Below are 21,353 nucleotides of genomic sequence, written 5' to 3' on the forward strand. Positions count from 1 at the left end.
GAACTGTCTCTCTGACACTGTGATCAGCAGCACCGGAGCGCCACAGGGAACTGTGCTCTCTCCAGTCCTGTTCACCTTGTACACATCTGACTTCCGCTACAACACTGAGTCATGCCACATGCAGAAGTTTTCTGACGACACTGCAATTTTGGGGTGCATCAGGAACGGGCAGGAGGAGGAGTATAGGAGCCTGGGGGAGGACTTTGTGCAATGGTGCAAACTCAATCATCTTCAACTCAACACTTTAAAGACCAACACTTTAAAGACCAACACCACCTCCATTGTCTTGAACTGTCTGTCCACTAGTCACTTTACATTTGTCTTCTGCCTCACTGTTTGCGTGCTGTATTAGCACATATGCACAACCCCTCCCTCCATGCCACATACCTTTCTTAATATAGTTATTTATATATAGATATATATAGATATATAGACTTTATTCTTGCACTGTTGCACTGTTTGACTTACTCATTTGCACCATCACCATGACACTCATTCACACAGAGCACCTTACCTTACCTTATGCACTGAGAACCACAGGCTCAGTCCCTGCTTCAGTCATTGCAAGCGCACCTGATTGATTATTCACCCACTATGTGGATACTGTTTTTTGGAATTGATTTTGATTAAGTTTTATTTAGTATAATTTGTATTTTGTATATGTAGTATATTCTTTATCTTCTACAGTCCTTATTGCTTAGTTGTGTTTTTTATATTATATACTTTTAATTACTTTTTCTGCTGATATTGAATGTGTGTGTGTGTTGTCTATATGCTACTGTGACCTTGAATTTCCCCTAGGGATCAATAAAGTATATCTATCTATCTATCCATCTATCTATCTATCTATCTATCTATCTATCTATCTATCTATCTATCTATCTGATTCCCATCCAAATACAAAAGATCTCCAGTCTTTCCCCATTCCCATCCAAACACCCCAAACCACCCCAAACGGCAGTGTTTGTGGAAGTACATTTCCAATCTTTCCCCAATTCTGCAATACACTTGTCAAAAAAGTGCCTGTGTCATTTTGATATATATATATATTTTTTTTTTTTTTTTTTTTTTTTGTTTTTAATTTTTTTTTTTTATATATATTAGGTGTATATACTGTATATATTAGGCCAGTTGGTATTGAGTTCTATCCTACAGCTAATGCAAAATATTCCTCAGCAGCACGTAGATAGTGAGTTTAAATTCCAGGATGCCTCCACCTCATATCCACAGGGTTGGAAGATTCACAGTTCTGTTTTTTGTTTGTTTTTCAGGGGAAAAATACTGTTCTGTTTTTCTCAGGGGGGAAAAACACAACCAAGGTTCTGTTTTTCATTGAGTGTAAAGATCCGAAATGTGCACTGAGAGGGTGCACCACAGGAGAGACCGGAGGACAGCAGAGAGGAACTGAGAGGGTGCACCACCGTTTGGTTCCTCCTTCGTCTTCTCTCCTCCCAGTTCTTTTCTCTTTCATCAGCATTCCTCTAATATCATGTCTTCACAGTTATCTGACTTGTTTTCTTTGTGTCTCAATCAGATTTTTTCAAGAGGATTCAAAAGATGCTCAACAGCAGAATTACAGTCCTGGAAAGGTTTGAAGAATAATGGTAAAAGCAATACAAATGCATTCACTACTGTTATCTATCTACTAGATGTCCTAAGAATTAAGTGACTACATGTATTAAAGACATATGCTACATATACCGAAGTAAACCATGCCTCGTGTGATTATGCAATCATGCCCTCAAAGGCTCTAAACTCAATGTTAAACTGATGATAAATGGTGAATATGATTGGACATGAAGCTGAGTGGACAAAATCATTTAGTTTGAACTTTGACTAACATGACAGTAGGACCTGACAAGGCATTAGACATGAAGTAAGCTAAGCACACCAGGTTGGTCCTCTGTGACCAGTGTGGGAAAAAGACAATCAGCCCTACTCAATGCCTGTCGTTGCCTCTCGGAAGCCCAGAGGAACTACATACTAGTGGAGGCAGCACTTTTATCAACTTTTGCCAAATCATTTCCTCTCCACGCGCACTCCCTGCACAACCAAGCCCCCAGTCAGCCGAGCGCTGATTCAGGTTCAGAGGTGGATTGGGTTCTGCTGACGCACTCAGAAAAGACGAACAAGACACACCACTCGCTCTCCTATAACTGCAGAGTATAGGGATCAATGATAAAGTAGCCGTGCGTCGTGGAGTGCGTATGGCGCGTACGATGAGACGTCCTCACTGCTGAGTCTGGGGAAAGTGGAGATGGATCGATCGCTTCCAGCTAACGTCGGAAGGAGGAGTAACAGCCCAGGGAGTGGGGGTGGCAGCAGTGTGCCCGTATTTTGATACCTTTGATATTCACACAAACAGGAAGTCAATCTGAGCCGGGGCAACGTTAGCTCGAGCCTGCAAGCTCAATTTCCCTTTAATCCCCCTGACATGGCTCTCAGATTCTCAAAATGCCTAGGAGGCCAACGTCCTGCTGGCGAGGATAACAATCATATCAGACACTGGGAGAATGTCCATTCGCCAATATGGTCCTCAGCAACTAATCCCCACTAAAAAGTGCACACTCACATGATAGTAAATAACATCCATAATTCCCACTGAATTATGAGTTTGTCTGCCATATATTTCAAAGTACGTATATGACTTCCACTTGCTCCACAAATACAACAATACAACAAACACCAAGGTGTTCACCGCAAACCAAACAACTAAAAGCAAGAATCAGTCGAACACTTCCCTAAAACATTCACTCCCAGCACCAGTGGCCATTTCTGCGGGTCTTTGTTCTTCTACATGAATCTGTGTTATGTATTATTCAGAGTCCAGGGCACTGGTGCCCAGGCGGTCTGTGGGCTCCCGTGTTATGAGCCAGGGATCCGAGAGGCGGTACAGGCACGGGCACCGCGTACGGATGAAAGGCCCATCACACGGACCTGCACGCTATCCCACTCAATAATGCATGGAGTCTCACACACACACACACACACACACACACACACACACACACACACACACACACACACACACACACGCACACTCTCTTTCTGTAGCTTTCTTGGCACACCAGCATGTAGCTCGACGCCGCGCAAGGAAAAAAAAGCACTCACACAACAAATGTTTCACGGCAAAAAGAAAGCAAGCAAAAAGGTAAGTAAGAGTGAGAGAGAAAATAGGGTAAAATAAAAAATAAATAAATAAAAACAACAACAACAACAAGGCCAACCCCGTGACTAGCATCACGGCTCCGTGCTCATCCAGGTGCAGGCCATCTGGAATGTGCGGGCGGCCTGGCTCTGGGAGCCTTGTGATACTGCAGGCGTCGTGACTGCTGTGTTTACTTATTATGCACGGCATACAATATGGTGCGGCGGTGATATTATACCTGACAGAGGAAGGGTATTAATCACCCGCCTTTTTTCTGCAGAGCTAGAACTGTATGTTCTCCATACGACTGCATAAAATTTCAATACACAAATAATGCAGCTAATTGTTAAGGGGGGTGGGGGGGTAGAAAAGGATGCCGGAAAATACACTACCAGTCAAAAGTTTGGAGACATTTCCATTCCACTCCATTATAGATGGAATTCCAGCTGAGATCATTTGCATTATTACATTACATTTTTTTTATCAGATTACATTATGTGCTTACACAATTGCAAAAGGGTTCTCCAATGTTTTCTCAGTTAGCCTTTTAAAATTATATCAGATTAGTAAACCGAATGTGCCTTTGCAACATTGGATGAATGGTTGCTGATAATGGGCAACACAGAATTGCATTAAAGATCAGCCATTTCTTTCTACAACAGTCGAGAACACTTTTGCAATTATGTAAGCACATAATGTAATCTGAAAACTTTTGCCCTGATTAAAAAAAACAATGCAAATGATCTCAGCTGGTATTCTGTCTGTAATGGAGTGGAATGGAAATTTTGAAGTGTCTCCAAGCTTTTGACTGGTAGTGTATATAAATGAATATGAGTCTTTGAGATCACCTATGAACATATATAAATGAATAAGTGTCTTTGAGATCACCTATGAAAATATATAAATGAATAAGTGTCTTTGAGATCACCTATGCACCAGTTGTAATATGATTATACATTCACAGCACGGCTCAGGAAAACACAAATGTACCAATCAAGAATGCAAACAGCACACGTCAAACATCTAACAAAAGTCTGTGTTGAGGGCAATAAAATGTCTTTCTTGCTTGTGCTCATATAGAGCATATCCTTTAGGCACACGAAAGTTTACTATAGAAAAAAAAACCAATAACCGACCACGGCCTCACTCTTTCAGTGCCTAAGTGGTCATTGTTGGCTATTATCACAGCTTTGACTGAGGGGTTTGTGAGCACAATGCTCGGACACAATGGCAGTGGGCTCTGATCGCGGTCAGTGAGCTACAGCTGAGTCACATGTGGTGATGGCGCTGGACAGGAGATGGTCAGATGTTGCTCTGAACCACTCAGGATGAGCCAGACCATGACCACATGAAATCACCACCCCCTTGCAGGTGTCCATTACAAACCAATAGAAACCCTACAATAGATTAAATTCAAGTGTAACAGGTATGAAATAATTATGAACAAAAAGTCTACAAATCTAAAAAAAAACATATGGTTAAGAAGGACTCATAAAACTGTGTATTTAATACATCCATTCATTTTTTAAAGGCCTCCAAGTAAATGTATTGATGTTGATGGTGAGATCGACTGCAGTTGTAAAACAATAATGAGACACATTTAACAGTTCCAAGGAGCAACATGACATTGCAAGGTAAACTATCATCTTTCCATAAATATCCTTCAAAGCAGAGCGTGAGAGCACCATGTTTTCACCTGTCTGATCTGATGCATTTAAGAGTTCTACCACTTCATCTGCACACCTGCCACTTAACACACGTACTCAGTATAAACACACATTGCTTCAGCTTAGGCAAAGGTACTCCTTTATCTACACCTGACATTTCAAACATAACCTTACCTGTTGTGCACAGAGACTTGGAGGGACTTTTAGAGGTTCGGCAGGGCAGGCAGACAGCTACCTCAGGCCAGATTTACTAAGAGACAGGCCATACACTGACACTGACACACCCTGCACCCTCACCCCTCTCTCACACACAAACACCCAACCCAATCCAACCCAACCCACACACCCACTGACAAAAGCCCTGTTTGTAGCTGTGCATTGTGAACGATGTTGTTTGTCCAGGAAAAAAGCAAACGGAGGCATTCCGCAGCTCTGCAACTGTATTCACGGCTCGACTTTACAAACGTACAGCAACACATCCACACTCACATCACCACTGAGCAAAGCAGCGAATTGCTCCCGTTACACAGAAAGAGGGAGAGAGGAAGAGAGAAAAGAATCAGGTAGGATGTCATCTCCCTCACCCTGCTCCTTTCTCTCAGACGACTGGCTTATATCAGGGACACAACGCTGACAGGCATCCCTCAGCCGACGCACATTGTTCTTGTTCAGTATAAGCAGATGAACAAGACAACAACACTTACCTGAACTTGTCAGCATTGCTATCGGTCCTGTGAATGAAAGTGCCGCACACATGCAAGACATGCAGTCCTCTCATCTCTGTTAGTGAGGTCCCACACCAGCTTAAAGTGTGCATACAAATAGGCAAGCTCCTGTGTCAGTCGTCATACAGTAACTGCAGCCAAAGTTTTACTGTGACTGGGTATGAGGCTAAGACTCCTTGGAGATTTTTTAAGTGACCACAGCGCTCTACTAGTGAAAACAACACTTAAGAGTGTGACTTTAGCCAACTCAGAGACTGTTTATTACACCTTATCTCTTCAAAAGTAAAGAATGTGAGTGTGTGAGTGTGGTCAGACTTGAAGTGACTCCTCGCATTTCGACATGTGCGGCGTGTTCCTTGGGAGACCCCCCAGGTGTTAAGTAAACAGAAAGGCGTTTACCTCTCCTCCCGGATGAACGGAGTCAGGAAGCGTGTGGCGTCGTCGTCATGGCTACTCTGCTGACTACTCTGCTGGCTGCTCGGCTGGCTGCTGGAAAGAAGATAGACACCTGTCAATCATGTGTCATCAATCATCGACACCTCACAGCCTATCATGGTCAAGAAAAGATATATCTACACAAACAGAATTAACACTTAGTGCCATGACAAAAACCCCACAGTTGGACACAGCTCAAGAGGGGACAGAACAGTAGGCCACATATGGTCAGTGCGCACAGACCTTTAGACTGTATCTCAAAACGTATCCACTAGAGGGCAGTATAGGCTACACACTGGGCAACATGACACCTGCTCCTTAGGCTCTCAATTATGTGTTGTTTTGTTATACTCAGAACAGTTATGTTCTGCCACAATAACACAGGACTGAATCCACCGGGGAGGATCTGCTGGCAGTCCATGTTTCTGTCATTATTATTTTCTCATTTTATCTCCAAGCATATCAGGGAACACTACCTCTCCCTCTAATCTGTGGCTCTGAGAGAATCCCAACTATGCATGACACCACATCCATGGCATGAGAGCCAATAATGAAATACAACAGGTGGATTACTGCAATCCGCATAACGTCACGACTGGTCAACAAAACCTCTGAGTATTTGGGGGGAAAAAAATATCAAGGTTCATAGTAAGTGTTACCTATTATCATACCTGTCAAGACTCCCGTTTTTCCCGGGTTTCTCCTGTATTTCAAGGTCATCTCCTAGCACCCTTTGTTATTTCTCCCGGAAAACTCCCGTAATTTGCATGGCCATCAAACTTCATTTTAAAATCATTGATGCATTCAGGTTGCCAGATTGTGTATGAAATACACCCTACACATACACGATCACTTAGTTTCAATTTCAACCGTTTTGTCATAGGCTAAAACCTGGCAACCCAAAACCCAAATAAAGAAGCGGGTGCCAACTGCGCAGCCTGAGTCTCGTCGTAAGCAAGCGGGCTAGATGAATGGCCTTAGCTCCAGAACTAACTGTTGTGAAATTGTTGGGAATTTAATTGATTAACACATCACATAAACTGTTATTGAGTGTTGTTGATACACTGAACTTGTTCCCTCGGAACCAAATCTGACAGCAAGCAGCTTTGGAGTTTTGGAAGTAGGCTGCAGGCCGGCAGCTGGTTGATACATAACTGGCATCGTGGGTAATGGTAAGGTAAAAGCAACGACCGAAAATGCAGTGTTGAAACACGTGTATGAAACGTGATTAAATATGCAAACACAGATCCGTATAAACACTGACCCCGGAAAAACAATCTCCCGATTTTGGAAAGCTAAATGTTGACAGGTATGCCTATTATTGTTCCCAAAAATGTTATAATCTATAAACACTACTTCACTAAATCACAACCTAGCAGACTCCCTACACATTGATGGAACAGCTGGTGTCTTTTTCTCTACAAAAGACAGACAAGGACTCCACACCAGTGCGTCCATCACTATGTGTACACAGGTGTACCTTTGGTCATTTTAACATTACATGACATAAAAGTCCCTATAACCCTATAACATTTCAGCATACTTCCCTAAAAGGAACTGTTGCTTTTAAAAAGGTAATCTGTAGTTGTCAGGTCACAGTCTCTAAGATAAAAACAATCGGCAAAAGAACAGTCAACAATAGGACACTAGGAGCTTGGTGACCACACTGGGGTATGTGCAAACAACAGTTTGTGAGATTAACAGCAAAATAGAAATAGACTATATCATCAAGTTTACTGTATGTTGAGTGCACACTAGCATTTTAAACACAATAAAGCTATGATCAGTGAAAAGAGATGAGATGAGATTAGATTAGACAGACAGCTGAAAAGGTCGAGAGCTAAATAAAGGGCTACGCTGTGGTGAAAACTGTAAAGGGCTAAGCTGTGAGAGGGCGGCATCTCTGTGTGAAAGTGTGAGGAGAAGTGAGCTTGTTGAGATCCAGTGAGAGATGAAACAGAATGGCTGTTGTGCTACAGCCGTTTCGACACGCTGTAGGATACTACTAAAAGCTTTGCACGCTTTTAACGTGTGTTTGACATTTCGGGTGCTACTTGTTGCTATGTCTCCCTTTTTTCATCACAAGTCCATCAAGCGCTTACTGGCCCACATGAATACAACCCCTGGTCGTAGTACCAATTCTCATATTTGTGAAAACAAATAGCTGAAACCAGTAGGAAGCAATATAGCATAGTTCACAATTTAGGAAGTCTGCAGTTCACAGAATGTGCGTGTGTGATGCAGTAAGATCATCAGCCTGTGTTGTGTGTGTGTGTTTGCACCGAGCTTAACCAACACTTCAACCACCTAGGTGAAAGTGCATGTGGGCCTTTGTCAAAATACATGCCACATAATGTCTCTTATTGACAAAGACATAGCCATGGGTGGAGAAGTGAAACAAGTTGCTAATTTCAACATCATGTAGGCTACAAGTTGTATAGCTACCGACCAATGCTGAATCACTAAAGCAATTTCCAAAAATTCATACCAAATGAGTCTTTGCCAGCCATGAAATGTGTTGATTCATATTTTAGATAGATATATCATAGGTGCTGTTCTGAGATAAAAGATTCTTTTTCACTTCTGTGAGTATTCTTACTTAATTTTCTTAGAATGCATACTTTTGCTCTAAACTCAAACCAACATAAAAAATATTTTTAAACTGATTTTATATTAATCTCAAACAGACAACCGAGGCGCAGACACATAGATTTCTGTCTGAATGTGTTTGTGTTTACCCTCAGAGCGTTCCTGTGCAGCATATCTCGAGAGCCTCCAGAACCAGGCTGAACCATCACAATGATCTGAACAGAACACCTCCTTAAAAAAGAATAACCAAGGTCTGTCTGTCCACAAAACATCATTGTTTTGCACAAAATAGTATAAAACAATATATATCTGCAAAAAATAATATTTCTTTTATTTATAAAATGAATGTGTAAAATATAATGATGATAAATGGTAGTTATTTGATTCTGGATTTTTTCATGTTTTTTTCTGCACGTGCATTGTTAGTTGTCAATTGACACTGTGTATGTAGAGACAGAGAGGGCTAACATAGCTCTGCTTCTCAGTCCATATGATGAGGTTGTGACCACATCACACACAGTCATGTGACCAACCTGTCACATCACGGTCATCACATGGCAACATATCACATTGCATTACGCAACATTATCTTATGTGATGCTCTGGAAGTAACTATGCATTCAGGTTGATTCACAGAGAGCAGTTCCTACTCCTCCCCATCCCTCTTGAGGCCTAGCGGCCTTATTCACAGCATCACACCAATTAGGGACAGATTCACATTTTTAAAGAGGACATTTTTTAAAATTCACATTTTTAGCGCATCCAAGAATGACATCAGACAAAGTCTTCTGTTTCGGCACACTTTGATAATTCTCTCGCGAGCCTCTGCCCTCATGCATTAGTAAATCGTGTTGCGATGACTTCATTCTTGTCGGTAACGTCTGAAGGGGGAGAGTGGTTCTTGACTGAAATATTAACCATACCAGAGTATGAGAGTGCTGATACAAAGATACAAGGACCATGGCGCCTTGGCCCTAAAATAGCAAACAGTCTTTGCTTATCAGGACCCGGCAGACTGCACAGGGCATGGACCAGACTGCCAGCTACAAATGCTACACAGAAATAAGTATACACACACACCCACACCCACCCACACACACACACACACACACACAGACATACACACAAGACAGATATGGTCACATGCATACACACACACACACAAACACACACACACACACACAAACACACACACACACACACACTTACATACACACACACAGACACACACACATGTACACAAGACAAATATGGTCACATGCATGCAAACACACACACACACACACACACACACACACACACACACACACACACACACACACACACACACTCACAAACATAGACAGACAGACACACATACACAAACAGATATGCACACACACTCACAATAAACTAATACAGTTTTTCTCAATCGTTTTGATACCTGTGTCAACTCTGACATCACATTCTCAAAACAATTAACACCCGTGTCTGAACAAAAGCACTCTGGACAAAATGACACATTTTGCTTGCAAAAGGCAGTTACTCTCTCAAAACACTTAAAACATGCAGCAAAAGCAAATCTTGCCTTCAAACACTACAACTTTTATCGAAATAGACCTACAGTAAACACCTTTTGTACTGTTTTTTCCACCAAATAGGCAATACAGTACTTTGTCTAAATGTGCATTAGATCCATACTTGCAAATAGCAAGACAGAACAGACATCTCTTATGTAGAATGAATGATTGCTGATTGAAGAATTGTGCAAAGGAGTTTCATACAGGTGTATCAGAGATTCAGACTTATGCAAGAAATCTATACCACCTGTGAAAAGATGTTTTCCTTTTGTTTAGCATGGGAAAACCAATAGAGTTTGGGGCTTTTGAATGACACCTGTGTTAACTGTTTTGCAAAAGGGTGTGAGAAATGTGTGAACCCAATGAAAATGTGTGAACACATTATGAGATTACTTCTGCTGTGCAAAGAAAGTAGTCATGAAGACCAAGTGGGTTCTAGTTTACTTAAGCAGGTAAAAGCAATCGAGAAAAACTGTAATCAATCATTACACACTGGACAACAAAATGTAAAATCTATCTAGTTCTCAAAATGATCATTTTTGCTGTCTGTTCCATTACTTTCTCATTTTTCTGGTATCAGAAAAAAACTGTGAAAAGACTAAATGTACTGAATAAAAAAATAATGTATTAATTCCCTTCCAAGATGTAACTGTCATTGACATGTAAGACATGCAGCAAACACCTAGCAAGATACTGTAAATTTCATTGAACTACAACTTTCATTGAAATAGACCTACAGTAAACACCTTTTGTACTGTTTTCTCCACCAAATATAGGCAGTACAGTACTTTGTCTAAATGTGCATTAGATCTATACTTGCAAATAGCAACACAGACATCTCTTATATGTATAATGAATGATTGCTGATTGAAGAATTGTGCAAAGGAGTTTCACATAGGTGTATCAGAGATTCAGACTTATGCAAGGAATCTATACCACCTGTAAAAAGATGTTTTCCTTTTGTTTAGCATGGGAAAACCAATAGAGTTTGGGGCTTTTGAATGACACCTGTGTTAACTGTTTTGCAAAAGGATGTGAGAAATGTGTGAACCCAATGAAAATGTGTGAACACATTTGCAAGAGATAACTTTTGCTGTGCAAAGAAAGTAGCCATGAAGACCAAGTGGATTCCAGTTTACTTAAGCAGGTAAAAGCAATCGAGAAAAACTGTAATACAGACAGTGAGACAATTGTAAATGCCTGTAAAATTAATGATTTACTTTAATTTCACACTGTGTGCAGTAAAAACCTCAAGCAATGAGGCATCCTCACAGGCTGTTGGGCACAGTTTTAAAGACAGCAAAAGTCAATAGGTCCTATCGTATACTATAAACAATGTTTTCTCGGATATCAATTCCCAAATAATAGTGAAAGAAACCGAGGGCCAGACAGAGAAATAGAAAAGAGAGAGAGAAAGTAAGAGAGAGAGAAAGAGGATGACAGAGAATGAGTGTGTGTGTGTGAGAGAGAGAGAATGAGAGAGAGAACATTTCATTATTGTTGTTAATCCAAAACCATTACCACAGAGAGAGTAGAATAATCCGCAATGTGATTAATCTGTAATTGGGATAACAAGAATCAAAGAACACTTTATTGACTTTCCTTAATAATTACAAGCAGAAAATGAAAGAAATAGTGCACACATCACAGATATCACGTTCACACAATCATAAAGACTTGTGGTGGTGGCATGGGGGTTGGGGTCCTTGTTTTCAGCCATGCATGAATGAGTTGCCAAAGCAAAGCACAATTACAGTTACCAGTGCCGGCAGAGCCTGTGAGCAGACACACACATGAGAACTAATTCACAACCTACAGTCACTGTCGTGCCAGCAAATTACCTTTGCCTTGAAGGAGCCCTCCTGCTGGTCATCCTTCTCCTTCAGACATGCAATTCCATTACAAAAGAACCAGTCTGGTTCCAGTGAATACAACCACCCTCCCCCAACGCTCACTCTCTCCCCAACCCTCTCTCTCTCTCTCTCTTGTAAAAATCCAACGACAGACAGGCTATGCTCGTTTAACCATTAGACACGCTGCATGTTCATCAGTGAACCCTTGCGCTCCATGAGCCCAATCTGTGTCGGAGATAGTGACACGTGCCCCAATCCTTACCTACTGTATCGCCCCTGCTTTGATTCAGTCAACTGACCGATTAAATCGGTCATGAAACCATGAAGGGCTCGCAGGCCTTTCCATTTCCTTTGAGTAACGAGCGTGGCTTCTACACCGTGCCCAACGTAAAAAAATAAACACCCAACCACTGTGTGACTCATTAACATGCTCGTTAAGCTACTCGCTTACAACACGACTGAATCTTAAACACAACAATCACAGCTTAGCTCAGTGCTGGATCCTGCTAGAGCCATCGCAGACAATAACAACCCATGCACATCAGGTCATGATGGATTGATTATATTATTACATGATTACATTGTACAGAGACGAGAGCTTTAGGCCTACGCAATGCTCTAAGAATTATAGCATAATCATGGGCACATCTACAGTGTATTGTTGATAACTACAGACAAGGGACGATTATGCAAGGCATGGACTCAGGGTACAGTGTGAGCTCTGAGAGAAGTGGAACAATATGACTCTCCAGGGTTAGAGCTCTAAGCCTGCCCTCGCTGCAGTCTCCTCCGCTTCATACAAGACCTTCCTCTCCCCACTGTCAGATAAAAAGACATACAGCGGATGAAAACAATGAATAATGAATAAAACGCAACAACTAGAGCCCAGGGAGAGAGAGAGAGAGAGAGAGATAGAGAGACAGAGGAGAAACAGAGAGAGACACACACACAGAGAAGAAAGAGAGAGAGATAGACATACACAAAGGGGAGAAAGAGAGAGAGAGAGAAAGAGAGACAGAGACACAGAGAGAAACACAGAGAGGAGAAAGAGAGAGAGACAGAGACAAAGATAGAGAGGAGAAAGAGAGAGAGAAAGGAGATGAAGGAAGGCAAATGAAGAAGAGAAAAAGATGTGAGGAGAGTAAAGGAGAAGAGGAGAGCAGCAGATGAAGGTGATGCTATTCCAATCAATAAGAATTAAAGGCACTAAAGTCTTCTTTCTCTGCGCACACACCCTTGGCGGGTATGTGTGTGTGTACGTGTGTGTGTGTGTGTGCTTGTGTGGGGAGTCGCGGGGGCATTTTTCTCTCACAACTGTATATGAGAGGGGCAACCACTGTACCTCAAATACGTCTGGCTCTGACAGTGTCGCCACAGCTGAGAGGTGTGTGTGTGTGTGTGTGTGTGTGTGTGTGTGGTCTGTGACACTGCCTTTACCAGAGTCATCCTCTGCTACCCCAACCCACTGCCACCCTCTGACTCACTTGATTAATAGGTCCTGCTTCGCTGCCTCATCAATAATTGACGGCCAGATTAATATTGTGCGCTGGCTTATGTAACCGTGAGACGAGGGCGGCAGGGTGGGTTGGTCACACACACACGGCTCCCCTGGCATCAGAGGGGTCTCTATGGGCACTCTCTGTGATTCAGGCATAGAAAACAACGAGACCCATCAGGAAAGACAGAAAAGAGGTTCTCTTTTTCTTTTCTTGTTCCCCTGAATATCACGAGGATGCAGTGGCAAAATGGCTGATTTCGCGACAACTTTTCTAAAAAATTGCGATGGAAGTTGCGGTGTTTTTAGCTGTTTGTTGCGAAGAAATTGCGAGAGGAAGTGAAAATTGCAAAAATAGTTGCGATTTTTTTTTAAATTATTTTTTAATTGAGGGTAATTAAGGTTAGTAAGACCAACATTACACTGATCATCTTGATGCTTATTAAAAAGGATAAGTAAAAGGTAAAGAGTAAGGGTTACAGAAAATCAAAGTAGGCCTACTTTATTTGTGTAAATACTTTGACTGGGGTAATTCACAAAGCAGTATACTGCTATATATAACCTTTCGTAGAACTGTTCAAAAAAGACAGCCCTCTAAAGAGATGGCATAATGTCATATGTTTCAATACATTCATATATGTTGTAATTCATATTAAGTTCATATCTTTTTAATAATTCATATTCTGTGACTTGCATAATTACTAATAGCCAACTAAGTATCTAGTAAGTTCATATTGATTTAAACTATTAGACTACACTTTTCTTTAATGTTATTACATTGGTGGTGTGTAAGTCTAATTGACTGCCTGCCACTTTAAGGACGTGAGAGTAGTGTAATAACATATCTAAGTGGATTGGAACGCTTGCATCTCACTGTGTTCGGCTACGACTGGAAATAACTTTTTGCATAGGCTAGTGCATTACGATATGTGGATAGAATTTGGGATGTTTTCTATGTCATTAGTTAAAATAAATGTTAAAATTGTCTTACAATGTTATTCATTTATATGATTTTGGTAGCACTGCACTACACAAACTGAGCCCACAAGCTATAGCAAACATGACACAAGCTAAAAGGACATCTCCAGGTGTAAACGTTTGCCAATGGGTTGCATATTGTAGCCTACTCAAATGTCAGTAAACCAAGTAGGCCTTAATTAACTTACTTTCATAGCTTAGGCAGGTTAGCAACACTAGGTTGAGATGACAGATGCAAGTAAAGCAGATCATTAACGTTAGCCTTCTATTTTTTGTCATCAAAACTGCAGAGGAGTGAACAAGTTATAGGACAGTCTCTGGTGTCTGCAGAAGTGAGTGTGGCATCTGAGTCAATATTCTGCGCGAGGGGCTGTTGTGGTAGGTGAAATTTCACGGGGAAACCATGATGATTGGTCAAATTTGCGAAAAAGTTGCAGTGTTTGGACAAAATTGCGAGGTCGCCCAGAATTCATGAGGATTTGCTGGATTTGCGTTAAAGGAACCGTATGTAAGAAATGTATTTCAATTAATCATAAAATGGCCCTGATATGTCACTAGATATTAAGAAATCATGTTCATTTTAAATACTTATATCACTGACAACAGTAGTCCGGCCAGGATATTGTCATTTAAAAAGTGAAGTTGCAGCCCTCAACTGATGTTGATGTTGTGTTTTTTCATGTCATGTTGTGTTTTGGCCTGATGCGCTACCCGTCACCTATCTACTAATCACAGGTCAGTAGTGTTTCGGCATCCGGGTTGGCAACCACAAGTCAGGGGCGAGGGGGAGGGGATACACATCTCTACAGTAATTTGAAAGTGATTGCAGTATCAGTTTTGGCCACAATCTTACATATGGTTCCTTTAATTGTTGCGATCGCAACATCGCGAATTCCTGGAGGGACTGGATAAAGTAAAGTGGAAAGTGACTGGTGTATAGGAGATGCTTTCATCCAAAGTGACACAGACTCGACGGAATCAAATGACGAGCTGAGTGACCGATTGTCAGGCGGCGAAGCGACTGCTGCTCTCCACCATGCCCTATGTGAAGACGTGATACTGATGAGTTCAAGCTGAATCATATTAATACGTAATGTAGTCATTAGTTCTCCATGGGACATAAAAACTGATTGTAGACCCATCTACTATAGACCGCCATCACAGCCTTGGTGAGAAACACAGTGTGTTTGCAAAGTGCAGTGTGTGAGTGCCCTCTTGGACCGCTGGTCCCAGGTCAGGTTGCTGACTCCAGCATACGCGGCGGACCATGAGGGGACTCTGAACTCCAGTGAACACCACTCAGCTCAAAGCTTCCTCTTAGCTGGAAATGTGCAACTTCACATTTCTTTGAAAGGGTTCAGAGACTTTTACCAGTTAAAAGGAAACCAGCATGAAGATCTCTCTACCTTATATAAAAGGGCTACATTGTGCCACTTTAGAAGTAAAATTAATTTGTTTACACAGACCCTGACACTGACCCTGAGATAGATGAAATGCCAATACAGCATCGCGACTTAACTGATGAGTTTGTGGGCCGGACGTACGTGTCTGTGGGCCTCTAGGGAAATTATAGGGACACAATGTCACTACTAATTAAGACAAGTCAAGGACAGCATCATCCACTGCACTGCATTGCAAGTGTGACGAATGTCTGTGTTATCATTTTGAGAAACATACAACCACAGCAGCGTGCATTGTCCAAAGACCAAGGCATATAGAACAAGCCTTGAGCTATGCCTGTCAGCTCACTCTAGCCACGCTATGCTTTTCCCCCATTGGTGTGGGAACCACAGATGCAGAAAATATGAACAATCAGTTTCCTGGAAGTGATGACAAAGCAGATGAGAGAAACTGCAGTAGCGCATCTTACCAATAGAAATGAGGCCTACTGATGGATTAAATAATACAGAGACCAGAGAGACTTCAGTATCACCTCATTCATCAATACTGTTTAAAATAGACACAATAACATGCGATTTTATTTGTATTACTACAGTTAAGCTAATTAATTTATTTAAGATAAACATTTTAATGCGCATAGTGAAGCTGCTTTGGAACAGTGTATTTTCTATTTATCAATTTATTATTTACTCTTTACTTTCACTAAATATTGAAACAGGTGTTATTAAATATAACATGACTTGTTCTTGAGAAATACACTTGTACACTTTCCTTCACTATACCATCCCTATATTTAGAGCAAATCAATTTGAAGATGCCTGATGGTGACATATGTACACATCATAAATGTCTACATCTCTAACTTCAGTAACTCCTCTTAGCACAGTCAGTGTGTCAAAGTCTAAAGTACACACTAGACTAAAACTACACACAGGCCTTGTTTTGCGATGCTAGACTGCAAGTTTAGGCTTAAACAGCACAAACAGATACAACTATCAGATCTATCTGTAGTCATGGCTGGTCCTCTATGAAAAGATGACATGAACACAAGCCGTTTTCACTGAACTGTGTTCCACTGATATCAGTCTAGGGCATAGGTTTAGTTCTGAAGACTACAAATACTAAAACCAAAACACACATCAAAGTCACTGGTCTAGAGGGGCATTGCATGAGAAGGCTATGAACACTGATTTCAAACACACATCAAACACACTGGAGAGCTTAGAGGCTGTTTCAAGTTTAGCTAGCATGTAATGCACGGAAAAGAGGACTGAGTCAGACGGGTAGGGAGTTCTGCTGAAAGCAGGGGTTCTATTGGGTGGGGGATGGGGCAGGCATAACAGCAGGGGTAGGTACACAGAGGGGGGGGGGGGGGGGGGGGGGGGGGGGGGGGTTGGTGGTGCCACATGGACGGATGGAGGACCCCCATACCCACCTGCTCTCGCTGACGTTCTCCTTCCACTCACGCACCTTGAGCCATTTGCGGAGCAGGAAGCGTTTGCGTCGGGGCGAGGCGCTGGGCGTGGAGCAGTTGGACCAGCTGGCCGCGTCCTCGTCGCTGGACGGCGTGATCTCGATGGCGGGCAGCTGCAGGTAGTCCTTGGAGGTGGCGCGGCGCAGCAGGCCGCCCTTGTCCAGCCGCGAGCCGCCGTGGCCCTCGCGCTCGCTCGGCAGCTCCTTCATGCGGCGCATCTTGAAGCGCCGGCGCCGCTGCGTGGGCGTGGACGAGCTGGACCAGGCCCGGCCGTCGCTGCCCCCGTCCCCAGCGGAGGCACTGCCGCCTCCGCCTCTACCTCCGCCTCTACCACCACCGTCCTCATCCTCCTCCTCCTCGCGGGGGACCTGCACCTGGAGGGCCGGGGGCCGCAGCGTCTCCATCATGGTCCGGCCTCGCCTCGCCACACACGCACGCTCTCACACGGGCTGGACAAGCTCCGCACACCTCACACACGTAGAGAGAGAGAGAGAGTAGTACACACAGACTGGGGCACTACTCAGTCTTTAGACTCCAGATGCCTCTGCACAGGTAAGAAGTGCAACAGATGTACCTGTTGCCACTCTGTCTCTTTCTCTCTCTCTCTCTCTCTCTCTCTTTGTCTGCCTCTCTCTCCTCTTCACCTCCACCTCTTCTTTTCTTTTCTTCTTGCTGACTTCAGAGGCACTATGTTGACTCGGGGACACTCTCTGACGAGCTGTTCAGTGTCACCTCTCAGAGGGGCAGGGGCTTGTGTCGGCTGCCTGCCTCCTCATCTCCTCCTCTGAGGTGGAAGGTGACAGAGATGCATGGGGCAGCCGGCAGGCGGGCTGGATGGTTCCTATGACAAAGGGAGCCTCTGTCCTCCCCGCTGCCTATGAAACATACATGAGGGGCAGTAGCCGGCGAGTGTAACCGGACCCCGAGGACGCTCAGGGGACTGGGGCAGGGTTACGCTCACTCACACACACACACACACACTGTAAACAAACACACACCCAAACACACTCAAAGGCACACGCAAACACACTTTCACACAGACACACACACACAATTGTGCAAACACGACTAAGAGGCAGCTTCCAATGGTAGCCTGACCTGGAAATCACTGAAGTATACTTTGAATTGTTTCAACTGCTCATAAAATTGGTCTGCTATAGAGTCGCAGTCTTTCTTCCAATGTTGATCCTCTCTTTTCGGGGATGTCGTCTCGGTCTGAGTTCCGGAGTCGTCCTCTCAGTCTGAGTTCCCACGCTAGAGCCTCAAGAGCCTACGGGTCAGAGCGAGGGAACAGGGTATGCAAGGGGGCCGGCAATGTGGCCAGGGCGGAAGGAACAGAGCAGAGCAGACAGACAGACAGACACACATACACACACACACATACATGCACACACACACCCACAGACACACACCACAAACACACACACACACATACACACACACACATACACACCACACACACAGACACACACACTCTCAAACAAACCCGATAGACAGTCAGACTAAACCATAACACTAAAGTCTCTGGGGACTCCACTATATCTGATCTGATCACTGGCCTGCACTGGGACTGGGATCACATGCTAGTCAGTGCACTTAATAAGGGCACAGGCAAATGCCATCAGAGCCATCGGAACAAACATCTACAATGCACAGCAAAAATGTCAAAGCACGGCAAATGATTACAGATTCGCCTCAGCACAGACTTCTTCTTTGAGGATGTCCTAGTTTTTTTTTTTTTTTATCTTTGGACCGAAATGCTGTGGTGTTGTATGTCTAAAAACCCACCGTTCCATGCATGTGAAAACTGCCAAAAACCAACGCTCAACAGTTTCACTTTGACTGTAGCTGTGGCTTCTCAGAGCTCAAAACAAGTGGGACGGTGAGGAAATTCACAGCACTGGATTGAAACCATTCAAACAGATACCAAGATAACGTGTTGGTTTCTCTGACACATGAGAGAAAAATGCCACCCACACGGCTTTCATCAGTTCCACGCAGCTATCAGTGTTTATGAGGGGTAAAGATAATCTCACTACGCACCTACTGTTCACATGAGGATGTCTGACGTCTAAAATAGAGTGGTCAGTAGGGGGTGTCTGTAAAAAAAAAAAGGTATTCAGCTTTTTTATCCAAAGCGACATAGAGTCTCAATGGCGGGTTCACACATTGAAGTATCTTATTCTGTTGAAAACGATTATTATGAAATGAGCAGGCCACCCATGGGTTCATGAATCTGCCATGGTTGCCATTGTAAAGAGGCAGAGCAGTGACCTGGAGAGAGGGGAGCAGGACGGAGGTGAAAAGAGCTGTCACTTCGTGGAGACAGAGCAAACAGTAGCACTGCTAGCACAAACACAGCTATCAGACTCGGAGCGCATGGCCCCGGTCGAGCGCTCTCACCTCTAGACCCTCCGAGTCCTGATAAGGATGTGTGCACTGCTGACACACTACATTGTTTGACTTTTGGGATCTGGATGCCTGATCCATGAGGGGAATAATACTGCAGTCAGGGATAACCTTTTCAAGATATGGTTTCTATAGAATATGGTTTCTATGGAATACATGTATTATTCAATTAAAGCTATAATACACATTTTTTCTTAATAAAAGACACAATAGGTAGTAGGAAAATATTGCACAAGAATAAACATCCACCTTATTTTAGCTTAACTTGTGAAACTGTAGCATAGAGTACCATGTATGTTGTCACAAAGACACAAATTCGATTCAGCTCAGCAATTCAACCTACTGCACTTTTCACCCTGTTTCATCCGGTACAGTATTAGATTTTGTAGCCCTTTAAAACTCAATCCTGGCAGCGTTATAATGGGAGTAATGGCTGCTGTGGCGGAAAGGGTTTCACGTTTCAAGGTGACAGTCGGTGGACATGGTCCTTGGCAGCAGAGGGAGATCGAGTTTCCAGAGGACGCTAAGTAGCCTTGCTGTTGCTGCTGGGGCTGGTGACTGGCTGACTGCACTCGCAGTCGCACTCTCGACTGTCTCACCTTTCCGGGCAAGTAAATGTTGCCAGCCAGTGCCTCCCTCTCTTTCCAGGCCAGTTAATGTCAGGGGGTGAGATGGTCAAACCGAGCAGGTAAACAGCATGCATTATACATATAGAACGGTGCTCCTAGGCTCACCCTCACACCTAGTGTTTGACTCGGGTCTGACGACGACTACTTCAGCGGGCCGGTGACTGGGCCGAGCGAATGTACAAGAGAAGGTGTGACTGATGCACTGCTCAGTGACACAGACGTCTACTCAGAGGGGGTCTGGTGGCTGCAACAAGCTCTAAATATGTCAACAACTTTATTTGTTATCATTTTCTTCAGGTGTGACCTGTGTGAGGGGCTGGAGCTTCTCCCTATATACCTGTGCCTGGCGGTCTGCTTGATGCCTTTTGCCATTTGCGTTGGCCTTTTGCCAAGATCGGGTGGCCTCCATACTCACTAGGCCGTGTAGTCGGTTTTCTACTTTGTTTATTTTCTAGTTTTCCTTAAATTTCCTAATTATGTATTAATATTTTTGTTAATAAATACCCCTAGACTCGAGCCCCTTTGACTGTTTGTAAATTTGTGTTGCATCTAGCCTGGCTGGCTGTAACATCACTCTACTGCATCTATGAGCACGAGCTGTCTACCTGGCCACAGTGGTACAACTCCATCCTCTTGCACCAGACAGGGCAATGGTAGTGTTAGTGGATAAGGACAGAGCTGGGTTTGCATGCAGTAGCCTATAGAGTTGAGAGTTCAACTCTAAGCTGCCACCGCTGTGGTCTTGAGCAAGGCTCTTAACCCCGGGTTGCTCCAGGTAGTCTAGCCCTGCACTTAATTGATCTATAAGTCACTTTGGACGAAAGCCAAGTAAATCAAATCAAAAAATATCTGACACCTTTTGTGTTTTGCTATGAATGATAAAGTGTTTCCTTCTTTTCTTGAAGGGTGACTGATGCCTTTGCCATTACAGATTCTGCCATTTTGCAACACACGCAGTGACACAATGCACAACTTTAGGAGAATTGTACCT

At 43.2% G+C, this 21,353-nt stretch overlaps 1 protein-coding gene across 11 annotated transcripts in view; it reads right to left on the reverse strand.

The window, feature by feature from the left end:
- gramd1bb (GRAM domain containing 1Bb) overlaps positions 1-21,353 on the reverse strand; it is a 124,596-nt gene that overhangs the window by 67,584 nt on the left and 35,659 nt on the right. For 6 of the 11 annotated variants that reach the window (XM_048265341.1, XM_048265345.1, XM_048265339.1 and 3 more), the window contains one exon: positions 5,940-6,029. In XM_048265341.1, coding sequence (XP_048121298.1) covers positions 5,940-6,029 — 90 coding nt within the window. Of the gene's footprint in view, positions 1-5,939; positions 6,030-17,285; positions 17,383-21,353 lie in introns of those variants that run through there. The other 5 variants (XM_048265334.1, XM_048265335.1, XM_048265332.1 and 2 more) reach the window with 4 other exon arrangements.

Source organism: Alosa alosa, chromosome 15, assembly GCF_017589495.1.
Source record: "Alosa alosa isolate M-15738 ecotype Scorff River chromosome 15, AALO_Geno_1.1, whole genome shotgun sequence".
NCBI classification, from domain to species: Eukaryota; Metazoa; Chordata; class Actinopteri; order Clupeiformes; family Clupeidae; genus Alosa; species Alosa alosa.